This window comes from Gymnoscopelus braueri, assembly GCF_963280865.1.
Source record: "Gymnoscopelus braueri genome assembly, chromosome: 14".
Lineage (NCBI taxonomy): Eukaryota > Metazoa > Chordata > Actinopteri > Myctophiformes > Myctophidae > Gymnoscopelus > Gymnoscopelus braueri.
In genome coordinates, this window is record NC_137619.1 from 2,989,945 (window position 1) to 3,006,849 (window position 16,905).

General features: G+C 40.9%; 1 protein-coding gene across 2 annotated transcripts in view; it reads right to left on the reverse strand.

Moving 5' to 3' along the window:
- Positions 1 to 8,442: 8,442 nt before the first annotated feature.
- LOC308099808 (complement C1q-like protein 2) overlaps positions 8,443 to 16,905 on the reverse strand; it is a 60,331-nt gene continuing 51,868 nt past the window's right edge. For both annotated transcript variants that reach the window (XM_080448610.1, XM_080448609.1), the window contains 4 exons: positions 13,208 to 13,312; positions 12,942 to 13,013; positions 10,697 to 10,819; positions 8,443 to 9,173 (listed from right to left, as the gene is read on the reverse strand). In XM_080448610.1, the coding sequence (XP_080304736.1) occupies positions 8,887 to 9,173; positions 10,697 to 10,819; positions 12,942 to 13,013; positions 13,208 to 13,312 (587 nt within the window). In that variant the 3' untranslated portion in view covers positions 8,443 to 8,886. The remainder of the gene's footprint in view (positions 9,174 to 10,696; positions 10,820 to 12,941; positions 13,014 to 13,207; positions 13,313 to 16,905) is intronic.

Sequence of the window (16,905 nt, forward strand, 5' to 3'; positions counted from 1 at the left end):
TACTTAAGTAAACATTTTAGGTACTTTTACTTCACTGGTGTTGAGTTCTCGTTTAGATAGAATGACAACTACAAGAGCTTGCGTTAGACTGTTCTTTACTCAAGATATTCAGGTCATACAATACAGCGTCTCCACATGTCGTGCAGCATATTAGCATAGACTTCCTGGTCGGTTCCCGGGCACGCTCCTTATAGGTCTCCTAAGCCCGGACCTCCCATAACCTTAACTTCAACATTAACCTGTTCCAAGCCAGGTAATAACATTACACCACATCCCCCTTACTTTAGCTTGAAAAGATCCTTAGCTTTTCAATTCACTGAAAATTCTGTTAACACCTTGAACATTAAATCCACATGTAATATGACTGTTTTCTTCTCATTGGCAAACACATTCCAAATCACATTTCTTCTTCTTTTCCCCAAACAGCAAAATAACATTCCTTTTTTCTTTCCAGAAAAATATAAGCAAGAAACAGAAATTACGCATGCATTCCTTTTTTCATATAAAAAACAAAACAAAACCAGGTTTTTTTTTTTCCTCAAACACCAAACCAAACGTCACATTGAGTGTGTACAAAAACAAATCACTTCACATGCTTTTACAAAGACCTGTTTTTTTTTATTATTTTTTTACTACAGGTCTAGTCTCTGTGGCTTTTTAACTTCTCTGCCCGACCTTGTTCTCACACCACTGGGTGTGCTCTGAGATGTTTTTGGTGGAGACAGAGTTCCTGAGCCTGCACACGGAGTAATGTCCTCCTGCACAGGTTGGTTCTCATCCTGAGACTCTGGCATAGGCACGAGATGTTGACGGTTCCTTCTCAGTGTCCCTTGTGGTCCACTGACCAGATAGGACCGTGGGCTGTGGTGTACAGATGTCACTGTCCCTTGTGCCTTTGCGTCAGTAATCCAAACCTGGTCTCCAGGTGATAACTTTGTGAGAGCTCTTGCTCTGTGTCTCTCATCGAAACACTTTGCATCCATCAGTCGTTTCTCTCTCTCCTTTTGCTGGAGGGCCTGCAGATCTGGTAGAGCTGGCTGCAACCTCTCAGGAAGGATAGGTAAAGTGGTGCGAAGGCAACGTCCCATGAGCAACTGAGCAGGGCTGTAGCCGTTACTCAGTGGAGTGGCCCTGTAGGCCAGTAGGGCAAGATAGGGATCTTTGGCCTTTTTAAGCAAGTTCTTAACTGTTTGGACGGCACGCTCTGCCTCGCCATTGGCCTGTGGGTACCTAGGGCTGCTAGTCACGTGCACAAATCCATAGTCAGCCGCAAATTGTTTCATCTCATGACCCAAGAACTGGGGGCCATTATCAGAAAGAAAATGAAACGGAATCCCATGGCGTGAAAACATAGATTTTAGATGGACTATCACGTCTGCGGACGTAGTTGGGCTGAGCTGCGCTATTTCCACATACCTGGAAAAATAATCCACCACTAGCAGATAGTTCTTATCTTTCAAGGTGAATAGATCTGCTCCTAGCTTTTGCCAGGGCCCATCTGGGAGTTTGGTTGGCAGCAGAGGTTCTCTTGGATTAACCCTTTCTTTGATGCATTCTCTGCAGTTGAGCACTAGCTCTTTGATTTGGCTGCTCAGTCCAGGCCACCACACAGTCTGACCTGCACGTTCTCTGCACTTAACCACCCCCTGGTGCCCCTCATGTATCTTGTCAAGAACATCATTTCTCATGTTAGCAGGTATCACTAACCTTGAGCCACGCAGGAGCAGTCCATGATGCACACTCAGATGTGCTCTCTCATGCCAATAGTGTTTGACTGGGCCCTGTAACTGATGTCTGTCCAGCCAGCCATCAACACTGTACTTCATGACCTGGGCACAGACACTGTCAGCACTCAGCTGCTCTCGAAGCTCAGTCAGATATTTATCACTCGTGGGAAGATTGTCTAGTACTGAGTCAACATAGATATTAGTATCCTCCATCAGGTCATTATCTGCTCGCATCACACCATTTTTGAGTGGGGCGCGAGACAGTGTGTCAGCAGTTGTGAGGCTCTTCCCTGGTGTGTATGAGATTGTATAGGAGTACCTCATTAAGCACATCCTGAATCTTTGTATTCTAGGTGGCAGTGCGTCCAGAGCCTGCCCACCCAGTAGACTCACAAGAGGTTTGTGGTCGGTCTCCAGATCGAAATGTAGGCCCAGGATGAAGTCACTGAACCTTTCACAGGCCCATGTCAGTGCTAGTGCCTCCTTTTCCACCTGCGCATATCGCTGCTCTGTGTCGGTCAGGGACCTGGAAGCATACGCTACTGGTGACCACACCTCTTTGTCCTTCTGGAGCATCACAGCGCCTAGCCCATAGGACGAGGCGTCGGCTGATATTTTCAGTGGCTTGTTAGGGTCATAGAGCTGTAGGACTGGTGCAGTGGAGAGCTCCTGTTTGAGGCTGCAGAAAGCCCTCTGTTGTTCATGACCCCAGTACCACTGATTCTTTTTGGACAGCAGATCTCTCAGTGCTTTGTCCTTCTCAGCCAGGTTAGGTAGAAATTTCCCTAACTGGTTCACCATACCCAGGAAACTTCTGAGCTCAGTTAAGTTTGTAGGCTCTTTCATGTCCTGCACAGCTCTGGTTTTATCTGGGTCCGGCTTCATGCCGTCTGCTGAGATGATGTAACCAAGGAACTTAACCTCTCTCTTTCCAAACTCACATTTTGACATGTTGAGTGTGACCCCTGCCTTCTGTGCTCGCTCCAGTACAGCATGCGTCCTGGCGTCATGCTGCTGCTTTGTAGCCCCCCAGACAAGAATATCGTCCATGTGACATACTACACCTTCTAGGCCGGAAGTGACCTCAGTCACCATCATGTTTTGAAAGTGCTCTGGGGCAGAGGAGATACCGAAGGGCAGGCGGTTAAAGTGGTAACGCCCATATGGCGTGATGAAAGTAGTATAGAGAGCTGATTCTTTGGCCAGGGGAATCTGCCAGAAACCCATATTTGCATCTAGCTTAGTGAAATATTGTGCTCCTGTGAGCATGCCTAGCGTCTGCTCTACAGAGGGAAGGATATATTTCTCACGGCACACTGACACATTCAGTGGTGTCATGTCCACGCAAATGCGGACTTCCTCTTTGTTCTTTTTCGGGGCTACCACCATGCCACAACACCAATCTGTTGGTTCTTCAATGCGGCTGATGACCCCAAGACTTTCCATCCTCTCCAATTCTTTTTTTACTTTGTCCATGAGTGGCAGTGGGACCCTGCGTGGCACTTTAAGGGAAAATGGCTGTGCGTCGGGCCTGAGTTTGATTGTGTAAGGCTTCTGAACCAGCCCGAGGCCATCACAGAGTTTAGGATAAGTCTGCTTTACTGACTCTTTATCTATTGTGTCAACTCTGGCCACTAATTTGAGGCTAACTGAGGCTGGCCTGCTCAGCAGTGCCACCTGTAGGCCTCTCACTACAAAGATCCTCTCTGTGATGTTCCTCTCCTTGTATGAGAGCGTTTCTGTGGCTGACCCCAGGACTGTCAGTTTAACACCACCCGGCCCATAGAGTGGTTTGAGAGCTTTTTCTAGCTCCCCCTCACTGTGCATGACACTTTTGTACACCTGCTCTGAAATGGCTGTGACGTCTGCCCCGGTGTCTATTTTAAAGGACACTGTGCTGCCCCTTATGCTGATATCAGCCATCCATGGGTCCTCTCCTGAGGCCACCTCACCTAAGAACAGTTCATCCACATCCTCAGCCACTTCATTTACAGTTTTATTTGATCTGCACACCTTCCCAAAGTGACCACGTTTACCACAGTTGTGGCATTCTGCACTCTTAGCTGGGCACTGTGACACTGGGTGAGAGGGTGATTTTCCACATTTGCCACATGCTTTATATTCAGCTCTGTTCTGCACAGGTTTATCAGATTTCCAATTTTTGTACTGTGTCTGTGTCTGTGTCTGATCTTTGTTTCTGAATTTGTTCTGTTTCCCCCTCTTAAAATGCATAGCATAGCACTTAAATCCCTCAGATCAGTCTGTTGCCTTTTAATTTCCTCAGACTGTCTGGCCATTGTGATGGCTTTTGCTAGAGTGAGGTCTTTATCCAGTTGCATTCTCTCTGACAGGGATGCATTTTGAAGGCCCACTACTAGTCTGTCTCTCAGGAGATCGTCTTGTAGATCGCCATACTCACAGTTCTCTGCCAGTGCATAAAGTGCTGTGATGAATACGTCCACTGTCTCTGAAGGCTGCTGTACTCTCTTGTTGAATTTGGCCCGTTCATATATGACGTTTTTCTTTGGGATAAAAAACTTGTCAAATCCGTTTTTGACTGTACCATATAGCTGTCGCTGCTCGGCTGTTAGGTCCAGCCCTCGTAGCACGTCGTCAGCCTCGTCCCCCATGCAGTATACCAGTGTATTCACCTGGTTCGCGTCGGAGGAGGAGTTCAGGTTGCTCGCCAGTCTAAAACGCTCAAACCTCCTTATCCACTTCTCCCACTCGTGTGGCTTTGCGAAGTCGAAAGGCTCCGGAGGTTTGATAGTGAACGTCGCCATCGGAGGTGCCGCGATCACCGGCTGGAGTGCTGCTGCATTCCCCGGCTGCGGTGCTGCTACCGCCGGCTGCTGCTGCTGCTGTGCTGCCGCCCCGCCTCCGTCTCCGTCACCGTCCATGTCGGCTTTTACACGGTCTCTTTTTCACTAAAGTCAAAACGTTTGGTCGCTCAAAGTAGCTCCAAAATGTTTAAATACTTTAAAGATTTTTACAAAATGTTCAAAAATAGAAGATCTACAAGCTTGCAGTGCGGCACGAAGTGACGCTTGTATATCTGCTATTTATGAATAGCCAACGTATAAAATATGGATAAAGTGGTTAAAATGATTATTTTTGCTGAAGACCCCCTGATGTTACGTTATGATGTCACAACGTTATAATGTTACGTTATGATGTCACAACGTTATAATGTTACGTTATGATGTCACAACGTTATAATGTTACGTTATGATGTCACAACGTTATAATGTTACGTTATGATGTCACAACGTTATAATGTTATACGTTATGATGTCACAACGTTATAATGTTACGTTATGATGTCACAACGTTATAATGTTATACGTTATGATGTCACAACGTTATAATATACGTTATGATGTCACAACGTTATAATGTTACGTTATGATGTCACAACGTTATAATATACGTTATGATGTCATAATGATTATGTATAGTCAGGTGTGGTTCAGCGCGCTGGTTCTCAACGTGAGGTCCGGGGACCAGTAAGGTCCGGGGACCAGTGAGGTCCGAGGACCAGTGAGGTCTTTTAATAAAAGGTTAATATCGGAAAACTGATATATTATTGATTTCAGCTGTTACCATTCCAAACAAGCAAACACGACCCGCTTTAATTACTTCAGTCTATATTAGTAGCTTAATGACTAGTATTAAAATACTATTGTCTTGTTTATGTCCAATGTAATTGTATTTAAGTTCATAAAGTTAACATAACTAAATGCATTTGAAATTAAATCGGAATGTTACTTTTCAGGATTCCACATCTACAAGCTCAAAGCGCGTCGCGTTTTCAGCTTGTAGATCTGCTATTTTTGCTACTTTTGTCTGACATAGAATGGTGAAGTACGGCATTAATTTACGAAAAGAAGTTAAAATACGGAGATAAGAGATGTCTGCCCGACAGTATATGTGCTGTGGCCCTCTGGAGTGAGTGTGGAAATATAGTGACCCTCTGCATCATCAAAGTTGCATCATTCACCCCTGTTCTAAAGTCTTGTTGCTTATTTGGTCATGCTTCCTAAATGTTGTTTAAACCAGTGGTTCTCAAACATTTACATGTCAGGCTTAATTTAAGACATGCCAGATTAATTTAATTTTCCACGGACCCCCATCTGGAAATGTGTAGTTTTTGTGTAGATTTGTGTAGATTTGTTCAAAATAGCAGATCAAGTTACAAGCTCTCAATGTGTCGCATAGCGGCACGTTGTGAACTTGTAGCTCGGCTATTTTCAAATAGACAATGTATGGTATATAGAGCGTCGCAGTTCCCGCCCACTTCCTGTTTTTTTTGGTGCCGGAAGAAAAAACTCAATGCATTTTTCCATTGACATTTCCAAAAATATTTATATCTATTAATTTAAGCCTCGAATCAAGCCATCACGAGATGACATGAATCAACACACACACACACACACACACACACACACACACACACACACACACACACACACACACACACACACACACACACACACACACACACACACACACACACACACACACACACACACACACACACACACACACACACACACACAAGGGATCCTTGAGGGGGATCCAAGCAGGGGTCCCCAGGTTTATAGTTAGGAACCAAATGGACCCTTACAGGTCTGTAACTCTGACAGTGTACAAATAGAACCAAATGGACCCTTACAGGTCTGTAACTCTGACAGTGTACAAATAGAACCAAATGGACCCTTACAGGTCTGTAACTCTGACAGTGTACAAATAGAACCAAATGGACCCTTACAGGTCTGTAACTCTGACAGTCTACAAATAGAACCAAATGGACCCTTACAGGTCTGTAACTCTGAGAGTGTGCAAATGGAACCAAATGGACCCTTACAGGTCTGTAACTCTGAGAGTGTACAAATAGAACCAAATGGACCCTTACAGGTCTGTAACTCTGAGAGTGTACAAATAGAACCAAATGGACCCTTACAGGTCTGTAACTCTGAGAGTGTACAAATAGAACCAAATGGACCCTTACAGGTCCATTTGGTTCTATTTGTACACTGTCAGAGTTAAATGAACACTGAGTATTTTTGTACACTCTCAGAGTTACAGACCCATAAGGGTCCATTTGGTCCCCTGGTGGGTCCAGGACCAGAGGTTGATAAACCTATAAAATAGGTGCTATACTGTAGCACCAAAAGAGGTTCCTCTATATGATTATGAGCCAAAGAACCACTTATAGTGTTTTAGCACCACTTTAGTCAGACACAAGGCAGTATGAAAAGTACAATAAAATACTAATAAGTCATATTATAACTTCATATATAAAAATGGCCTCAAGCAGCAGGACAAGCAAGAGATTATTTTAATGTTTATGAGTTTAGAGCAGGGGTCTTCAACAGGGGGTCCGGGACCCCTAGAGGGTCCTCAGAGTTACTACAGGGGGGCCGCCAAGTCGTTGTGAGATTTTACATTAACCACTTGAACCCTAGAATTCATTTTCTGAGGGGAACGTCAGCCGAAAATAGCAGATCTACAAGCTCACAACGCCGTTATGAGCTTGTAGATCTGCTATTTTCAGCAAAGAGGTTTGATGTAGGGGGAAAAGGAGCAAATCAAGTACTAAGTATTGAAGGTTTAAGTGGTTAAATGTCTGGAATTAACAATAAAAACTGAATTTACAAAACACTGATGATAGTCAATGAAGCTATCTATGAAATATATGACAAAGTTTAATCTGCAACACAATTGTAAATGTAGTGGGGGTCCCTGCTTCATCTCTCTCTCCTTGGGCTGAAAAACCTTGAAGAGCCCTGGTTTAGAGACAAAGACAGCAGTCCCTCTTTAGTTGAAGTCTAGTGCCCCCTAGTGGTAATAACACTGCATTTAGGGCAGCACTGTTTCCAGAACATAATTATGTAGGCCTAAATATCACCTTTTTGGGCGGTGAAACCGCCCCTATAAGTGAGGTTTGGAAAAATGTACAAATATCCTGCGCTGTGAAACCGGCCCTATAAGTGAGGTTTGGAAATTTGTACAATTATCCTGCACCGTGATTGGCCAATCACAATCTATTCAGGACTGTGATTGGCCAGTGTCACATGACACATGTGCATAGCCCTATATAAGAAACCATAACTTGAAAAAAAACATACATTTGTTTTTTTCAAGTTATGGTTTCGTCCATCATAAAGAGTGTTTCAATAAATGTCTTTTGTACATGATGGTTGACTCCATTCAGTATTGTGATTAGCTAGCAAGACACCGCCCACTTCACACAGGGTGTGATTTGTTTTAATCCTTGCTGGTTTTCTGTTTGGTTGTTTGTATTATTTTAAACATTTTTTATTTTATCTTCAAATTTTCCCCTCACCCCAAAATAAATACAAAATAAAAATAAAATAAATAATAGGTAAGCAAATTCTAAAATAAATAGATAATAGATAAACGACCCAGACATTATGGCTGAGATAAATGACCCAGATATTATGTCTATGAGATAAATGACCCAGATATTATGTCTATGAGAAAATAAATGGATCAACTGAATGAGTCAACGTTATGATCCTTCAATGAATCACATATTAATATTCTGTGATGCACATTAATGCTTTTTTCTCATAATACTGCATGTTCCATATATGGATAAAACACATCATCATTGGTCTTCTAGATGTATTATATATAAAATAATCAGAAACACATAAAATAGACACTGACAACAGTGTTTAAGTTTTAATATGAGTTTATTGAGAGGCTGAATATGAACATTATGGGAGCTATTTAAAACACTGGTTCTCACACTTTCTTTTTCAAGTCAAGGACCCCTACATTAATATGTATTTGGTCGTGGACCCCCATCTGAAAATGTGTTGTGCCAGGGACCCCCAGAGGAGAAGTTTTGTGTTATAACCAATTAAAAATTATTCAAAATACTTTCAAGATTTTTACAAAATGTAAAAAAGTTAAAAAAACAAGATGTATGAGCTTGTATATCTTGTATATCTGCTATTTTTGAATAGCCAACGTTTAAAATATGGATAAAAGGTTAAAATGATTGTGACACTATATCAACAAATATTGCTGGAGACCCCCTGGAACCCCCCCTTCCCCAGGACCCCTGGGGGTCCCCAGACCCCACTTTGAGAACCAATACTTTAAAGTAATGGTATCAGTCCCAGTGTTACATAGAATAGAGCAGAACACCACTGAATGTGTTGTGGTTGTATGAGGAGCCATAGAGCCTGTAGGAACCACCCTGTAAACGCATGGTAACTCTGTCTCCCTGCTCCAGCTCTAGGATCATTCCATTAGACACGTATATGCTATCGTTACCATTATTCTTTGAAGCGTTACCAATGAGTTTCTGCTCATTTTTATACATGTAGACGTACACATACTCTGAATCCCTATTGCTCATTGCAGTAAATCTGAACTGATAGACTCCTTTCAATGGTGCTGAGAAGATACCTGAGACAGAACAAACACACACACACACACACACACACACACACACACACACACACACACACACACACACACACACACACACACACACACACACACACACACACACACACACACACACACACACACACACACACACACACACACACAGTGAATGTGTTAGTAAACCCTCCTGTCATATAGGACCACCATGGAAACCATGCAGTGGTGGAAAAAGTACTCAATTGCTTTACTTGAGTAAAAGTACCAATACTGCAATGTAGAAGTACTCCGTTACAAGTAAAAGTCCGGATTTCAAAATGTACTTGAGTAAAAGTACAAAAGTATTGGCATCAAAATGTACTTAAAGTACCAAAAGTCAAAGTACTAAATATTTGAAAATAGCAGATTTACAAGTTCACAACGCGTTGCATCTCACGTTGTGAGCTTGTAGATCTGCTATTTTCAAATAGCCTGTGTATAAAATAGGCCTAAAGTGGTTCATGTATGTTTCATAATATCATAACTCATATCTGAAAAGTAACTAGTAACTAAAGTTTTCAAATAATTGTAGTGGAGTAAAAGTACAATATTTTCCTCTGAGATGTAGTGGAGTAGAAGTAAAAGTATTGGAAATTGGAAATACTCAAGTAAAGTACAAATATCTCAAAATTGTACTTAAGTACAGTACTTAAGTAAATGTACTTAGTTACTTTCCACCACTGGAAACCAGTCCACAGGACTAGCTTTAATGTCTTACCAGTGGTGGAAAAAGTACTCAAATTTTTCACTTAAGTAAAAGTATCAATACTGCAATGTAGAAATACTCGGTTACAAGTAAAAGTCCGGAATTCAAAATTTACTTGAGCAAAAGTACAAAAGTATTGGTATTAAAATGTACTTAAAGTACCAAAAGTAGAAAGTACTCATTATGCAGTGTCAATGTCCCATTTTACAACTTTTCAAATGTATACATCTTTTGAAAATAGCCAAAATATGTATAGACCTTAATTTGTTAATGTATGTTTTGTAATAATAATCAAAATCTACAAAGTAACTAGTAACTAAAGTTTTCAAATAATTGTAGTGGAGTAAAAGTACAATATTTGCCTCTGAGATGTAGTGGGGTAGAAGTAAAAGGATTGGAAATTGGAAATACTCAAGTAAAATACCTCAAATTGTACTTAAGTAAATGTACTTAGTTACTTTCCACCACTGTGTCTTACTGTACCACGTGCTGTTTACATTTGTGACTAATGATGTATTCAATCAATCAATCAATCAATCAATATTGTTGACAGAAGTCAGTGGTTTCAACCAATATTTCATTCATTGATCATGATGACACATTTTAAACATTGTTTTAAAAACAATGATATTAAAGTTCTCTCATCCTGACTATTAATGTTAATGGGAATTACACAGTTGAAGATGTATTTAGATTAATGTAATTTATTTATGTCTGATATTCTGTTATATAAGTTGTGCAATGAGTTGGTAGTAATTGATAGTGTAAAGTTAATTAACATAATGTGATCTCCACCTACCTGTAGATGGAATGTATGCGTTGCCAATGTTAGTGTGAACGTCCTTGTAGATCAGAGTGGTGGTAGAACTAAATGGTCCAACGCTTCCACTCAAACCAACAGAGAAGGCAACCTTTGGTCTGTCTGTCAACACAGGAGCATTGTTATATTGTTTATAAGATTATAAAATCATAATGAGATACTATTAACCCTACTGTGTTATACTCTGCTCCTCTTATCCCTCAATACCAAATCTCTTCACCGAACAAAGTAGATACAAGCTCACAACGTGTCACAACACAACGTACTGTGAGCTTGTAGATCTGATATTTTTCTGAATGTCTGAAGACACTATAGGTTCATGTGGTTGAGCCAATCAAATGTATTACATCTAGACAAATTAATAATAATAATAATTATTATAATCATAATCATAATAATGTTATAATACACATGTAAACAACAGCATTGGAGACAGATAAAAACCCTAGCCCAGCAAAATGATTGATGGTTGGGAACCAAATGGACCCCTACAGGTCTGTAACTCTTAGAGTGTACACATGGAACCAAATGGACCCTTACAGGTCTGTAACTCTTAGAGTGTACACCTGGAACCAAATGGACCCTTACAGGTCTGTAACTCTGAGAGTGTACACATGGAACCAAATGGACCCTTACAGGTCTGTAACTCTGAGAGTGTACACATGGAACCAAATTAACCCTTACAGGTCTGTAACTCTTAGAGTGTACACATGGAACCAAATGGACCCTTACAGGTCTGTAACTCTAAAGGGCCGTTCACACTGAACACTATAACTATAAAAATATAGTTTTAAAAACCTTTAAGTCAAGTGAATGGCAGAGTTCACACCAACTATACAAAAAATACAATACAGTTATAGTTATAGTTATAGTGCTCAGTGTGAGCGGTGCTTTAGAGGGTTCAAATGGAAGCTCCATTCTTCTGCTTGTACTTGTAGTTAGTGACAAATAAAAGCTTCTTGATTCTACATGTGTCTCAGAGTTATGAGGCTGTGTTGGTCCTGAACTGAACTGTATGTCAGAGCTAGACCAGAGTCTTCAATGTGATGAGTAACATTTTAAATACATTCTAAAAGAGACAGACAGACAGTGTAGTCATGCTAGGAGGAGAGAAATGTGTTCAATGATTTATTCTCCAGTTAAAGACAGGCTTTCTGCACATAATTCAGAAGATGGAGAGAGTTTAGACTAAGACTAGATCTGGACAGAAAATATGACATTTTGGCATTCAAGTCTTTTGTATTAAAACTAAACAGTTGTTATATTACTGCAGTGTTAAATACAGAGCAGAATAAACTAAACAGTTGTTATATTACTGCAGTGTTAAACACAGAGCAGAATAAACTAAACAGTTGTTATATTACTGCAGTGTTAAATACAGAGCAGGATATTATATAATGATGCTGACAGGTGGAAACGTCATTATGTCCAAAACTGTTACTTTCATGTTGCGCTGCACCGTGTTTTGAGCTTGTAGATCTGCTATTTGTGCTACTTTTGTTTGACACTGTAGTGTGATCAAATAGTGCATTCATTTACCAAAAAGCAGAAAAAGTAAAAATATGGAGATAAGAAGTTTCTGCCAAACAGCGATGATAACTTAGAAGTGTAGCTCCAGTGTTGTAAAGTAACTAAGTACATTTACTCAAGTACCCATCCACTGGAAGACTCCACTCCTCCAACACTAACCGTCTCCTTGTCCCCGACACCAACCTCCGCATCATGGGCAACCAGGCCTTCTGCTATACAGCCCCATGTCTGTGGAATGCCCTCCCCGATCACCTGAGAGCACCACAGTCCACTGACATTTTAAAAACCTACCTTTTTACCAAAGCATTCCCCTACTGTAGCTTTTGGGCCTTTCTTTTAAGAGACAAGAGTAGAAGTAAAAGTATTAAAAATGGGAAATACTCCAGGATAGTAAAACATCCTCAAAAGTGTACTTGAGTAAATATACTTAGTTAGTTACTTTACACCACTGCCACGCAATACTCCCCCCCCCCCTACTCAAAACCTCTTTAACGAAAATTGCCGATCTACAAGCTCTCAACACCCGGCAGCACGAGGCATTGAGAGCTTGTAGATCTGTTATTTTCTGTTCCCCTCAGAAAAGAGATGCTAGGGTTCAAGTGGTTCATGTAAAAATAAGTTCCTATCACGCAATGATTATTTTTTATACAATCCTCCTGAATCTATAATCCTAATATGTATTAAACATACTTACCCAACAGTTTCTGAACTTGACCCTCAGCAGCAGTCAGCCTGGTTCCTACGGTGGACAGCTGATTATGGTGGGCTGAAACCACAACATTAGCATTAAGTCTGATCCATCACAAATACTCCTGCTGTTTCATTTAAAATACATCAACAATTACATCTAAACAGCATCTATTGTCTGAGCTCAACTAAAGTAATTAACACTAAAGTAAATAGTTTTTCAACATCATCTCCTCATAGCTGCATTCACTGAACATCTGCTGTTCAAATTACCTTCACTTCCTTCCTTTAAGACTTGGATCTGGCCTTCACTGGTACTGAGTCTGGTCTGGAGCAGTTTGACCTGGGTTTCGCTAGCAGTCAATTTGGCAGCCATGACTGAAAAATATCACAGAGAAACACACGTAAAACTATGAAACATTTTGAACACTTTTCAGCCTGTACCTTTACAACTTCTTCAAGGTAGAATTATACCATCCTAACCTGCCACACAACATTAGCATTAAGTCTGATCCATCAGAAGTACTCATGCTCTTTCATTAAAAAAAAGAAGGAACAAAAAGTAATCAACACCAAAGTAAGTCGTTTTTCAAGACTGTCCTCTCCTAGCTGCATTCACTGAACATCTGCTATTCAAATTACCTTCAAATTACCACCTCAATACATTGTTTGGGTCAGGGATCAAACCAGCGACCTACGGACTCAAAGGCTGCCGTCTCTTCTCATTGAGCTAGATATTATGGCCTCCCTGATAGTGTGTATTGACATTTATAAGTATTTCCGTCCATTATGAACCAAGCCTCTGTGTCCCGAACTACTCTAGATCACTGGTTCACAAACCCTTTACCAATAAAGACATTTTTTGTCTCCTCGGAACGAAAACTAGTGGAAGTAGCCTATCTACAAGCTCACAAAACGTTCCTCATGAGTCAAGGCACAAGTGTAAGCAAGTGTCACGACTTTCGGCAAGAGGCATAACTTATGCCTGTTTAAAAAATTGAGAAAAGAAATGAAAAAATTAAGCTTTTATGAGCCAATGAATGTTTTTCATATAATTCAAAATGGTGGGAGAACTAAAGGTCAGAGGTCAAAAGTCAGAGTGTGAAAGTTGTTTATCATGAGTAGACGCATGTGTTTATTGAAGTTTCATGGCTCTAGGTCAAACAGGGCATGAGTTGTACCTGTTCAAAGTTAGCATTTTCAATTGAGTGCTATAGCGCCACCCTTTGACGAGTGAGGGTGAGATTTATTTCTTGATAGTTTTTCATGACCATCTACCATATGGCCGAGTTTCGTAAAAAGCGTATGCACGGTTCAGCCGGAACTGCGAAAAACGGCAGAAGAAGAAGAATCTGAAGAATAATGCCGATATCAAAACGGAGCCTAGCTCAGTGCCTGAGCCTGGCCCCGGAATTACATATTTCTTTTTTCAACACTGTCTCAAACTAGAAAAAGTGCTCCTCGGAGCACAAGTCTCCGCCAGGTCAGGTAGGTTATTATGGCCTCCTGGTGGGGCTATAATAGGCCAATGTGAAAAGGGTGCCATTTATTCCTAGGCCGTGCACAGCAATCGGACACTGCATGCATGATTTGAGGCATTTTGTTCTGAAATGTGTTTTGCTAAATTTGACCTGCTGGTAGGGTGACCACCCGTCCCGAAATTCGCGGGACAGTCCCGAAATTGGACCCTCTGTCCCGCGTCCCGCACAAGCAGGGCAATGTCCCGAAAATCAAAGTTATGGAAAAAAAAAAAAAAAAAAGATTTTATTTTATTAAAAAAAAAAAAAGTTCATTACATTTTTAAGTTAACTTGCAATACCCTCTTATATCTAATCCTAACCCTAAAACCAAAGTAAAGAAACCAAAAACTGGAAAAAAAACGAACCCAATCCGCCCAGAACCGCGAAAAAAACGAACCCAATCCGCCCAGAACCGTCCGTGTGTGGTCCGCGATGTCCCGCGAAACGGGTTAATCTGTCCCTCAATGGACCTGTCTGGAGGTGGTCACCCTACCTGCTGGTGGCGCTATAACAGGCCAATGTTAAAAGGGTGGCATTTGTTCCTCAACGTAGTGCAAATATGCATTCAAAGTTTCACCGCAATCGGACGCTGCGTTCATGATTTGCTGCATTTTGTTCAAAACGGGCCACTCCTGCAAACATTACATGTCAATGTTAGCCAATCAGGATGGAATATGAAAAATCAAACAGACCCGTCTTGATCACATGACTATAGAGATCATGTGTACCGATTTGCGTGAAATTTGGATCAAATCTGAAGGCTTAATATCAAGGCTTTTTACATAAGTCTGCCTCCTGGTGGCGCTATAAAAGGCAAATGTGAAAAATGCAGGGCAAAGGTTTTTCCTTGGCCTCTAAAGAGTGTGCATACAAAGTTTTACACTGATCGGTGCAGTTATAGGTAAAAACACTAATCGGCCTGTTACAGCGCCACCATGAGGCTGATTTGAACATTTTCAAAGAAATGAGCCGTTTCTTTTAATGACTATAGAGATACTGTGTACCGATTTGGGGGATTTTTGGCCAAAATCTGTAGGAGTACTGTTCAGAAATGTGTTTTGCACAAATCGGCCTCCTGGTGGCGCTATAAAAGGCCCATGTGAAAAAATTGGAGCAGAGGTTCTGCTCTGGCATCCAGGGAGTGTGTGTACACAGTTTCTCTGCGATCAAGCCAACGGTGCCGGAGATTAGCTGTACACAAAATGACAGAATGACGGACGGACGGACGGACGGACGGACGGACGGACGGACGGACGGACGGACGGACGGACAGGGGCGAAAACATACTCTCTCGCCATGCCTTTCGGCCTGGCGGAGACAATAAATGAATTTATAAAGCAAGAAATACTGAAATAAACAAATACATGTGCAACGAAATATACAATTAAATATTGAAATGTATTCATTTATGTGACTATTTATTTATTCATATATGCATTCATTTATTTATGTTTTTATTTATTTATGTTTTTATTTCCTTATTTATTTCAGGCACACACTGAAATGTTATGTTAATGAGGGGGCGGTCCTTGCTGATGTCACTTAACAGCCATTGGATAATCTATGTGGGAACTCACAGATCGATTGTACTTTCCCAGGAAATTATGAGAATCTAGCAGTGGTGTAAAGTAACCAAGTACATTTACTCAAGTACTGTACTTAAGTATAATTTTGAGGTATTTTTATTTTACTGGAGTATTTCCAATTTTCAGTACTTCTACCTCACTACATCTCAGAGGCAAATATTGTACTTTTACTCCATTACAATTATTTGAAAACTTTAGTTAGTTAGTTTGTAGATTTTGATTATTATTACAAAACATACATTAACCACTTCAGCCCTATATACATTTTGGGCATTTGAAAATAGCAGATGTACAAGCTCACAATGTGTCGCGATGCAACGCATCGTGAGCTTGTAGATCTGCTATTCTCAAAAGATTTTTATACATTTGAAAATGTTCAATGCTGCATGAGTACTTTCTACTTTTGGTATTTTAAGTACATTTTGTTACCAATACTTTTGTACTTTTAGAATTTCTGACATTAACATTGTAACATTGTGGCCCACATTACAAATGTATCCATCAGTCAGTGTCACGTCCCACAAGAATTCAAGTTGGCAAGAGTAATCCCTCTATATAAAAAAGGAAGCAAACTAGATCCTGGCAACTATAGGCCTGTTTCCATCCTTTGTTCCATCTCAAAGGTTATAGAGCGATCAATCCAAGAACAAATCAACAGCTACCTCAGCGAGCGTAAACTGTTGTTTGAATTCCAATCGGGCTTCAGAACATCCCACTCCACTGACACATGCCTACTGTATTTGACCGACTACATCAAACGTGAGGTAGACTCGGGCAAATACTGCGGCATGGTCATGCTGGACCTCCAAAAGGCGTTTGACACTGTAAACCACACAATTCTACTTGATAAGCTGAAGGCGATTGG